Genomic DNA, 942 nt, shown 5'->3' with positions numbered 1-942 from the left:
TGGAAAATACATTTGCCTCTAATTATGAAATCTATGTACACACAAAGAGAAGAGCACATTAAATGTGTTCTATTAATACTCAAGGATTAATACAAGTTAGCCAGTTACAGATAAATTTAGAACAAAACTAATGAAAATTTACAGTAAATAATTATTCTTAGTCCATCTGTATAAAAAGCACCTCCTATAACTCAGTCACTTCACATGCCATGTCCTGGATTATTATGTCTTCCTTGTGCTAGTAACATGGAAAGCTCAGAAATGTATTGGATGGCACAGTGTAAAGTCTGGATTTTGGTGAGAGTTTGGCCTCCTTGGCTGTAAATGGGTGGCAGAAAACTCCGCAGTGTGTGAAGAGCATGAGCAAGCCTCCTCATTCTCAGTTTTTCTCTCTCACTCGCTTTCATCCGGCATTTACCTGACACCTTTGCTTTGGGCAGTTCTTGGAGCCTGCGGGATGGTGTTCCCTTCGAATCAGTGGCCCATATTTGTGGCGAGGATTGCATGAAGTGAGTGCCCACAGGTACGCCGTTTCTAGACTCTGGATGACGAGATGGAGAAGGAGAGAATAGTTCAAAGGATGATGCTGGTAAGAAACTGTGATGCGATGGAACCTGGTTCGGTTCAAACTTGTCCTCTTCAAATTTCCAGCTGATATCAGAAATCGTATCCATATTAATGAGTCCCACACCATCATCCAATTCCAGCAGGGTTTTCAGAAGATTGTCCATTGTAGATTCTGAAGATTGTAGCCTCTAGTTTGAGTTTGCAGAATAAATGACCAAAAGCATCAACAGAAGCGATTTTATATAGTGAGTGGAGAAGTGACATCTTGTGGATTCACAGCTGAGAAGGCAAGTTCAAAGAGTGAAAGTGTTGGGTTTTAAAATGCAGAACAACTTCAGGCTCTTCATTTAGCACACAATCTATTCTCACCTCTCA

At 40.8% G+C, this 942-nt stretch overlaps 1 protein-coding gene across 1 annotated transcript; it reads right to left on the bottom strand.

Moving 5' to 3' along the window:
* Positions 1-200: 200 nt before the first annotated feature.
* Positions 201-731, bottom strand: msgn1 (mesogenin 1). The gene has a single exon (XM_072280529.1). The coding sequence runs from the start codon at positions 729-731 to the stop codon at positions 201-203; it is 531 nt and encodes a 176-aa protein (XP_072136630.1).
* Positions 732-942: the final 211 nt, after the last annotated feature.

The sequence above is a fragment of the Mobula birostris genome, chromosome 2 (genome assembly GCF_030028105.1).
Source record: "Mobula birostris isolate sMobBir1 chromosome 2, sMobBir1.hap1, whole genome shotgun sequence".
NCBI lineage: Eukaryota > Metazoa > Chordata > Chondrichthyes > Myliobatiformes > Myliobatidae > Mobula > Mobula birostris.
This window is presented reverse-complemented; position numbering and strand designations above follow the sequence as displayed.

Bases quoted from the DNA above. Each gene is read 5' to 3' on its own strand.
- msgn1 (XM_072280529.1), bottom strand. From the start codon at position 731: ATGGACAATCTTCTGAAAACCCTGCTGGAATTGGATGATGGTGTGGGA.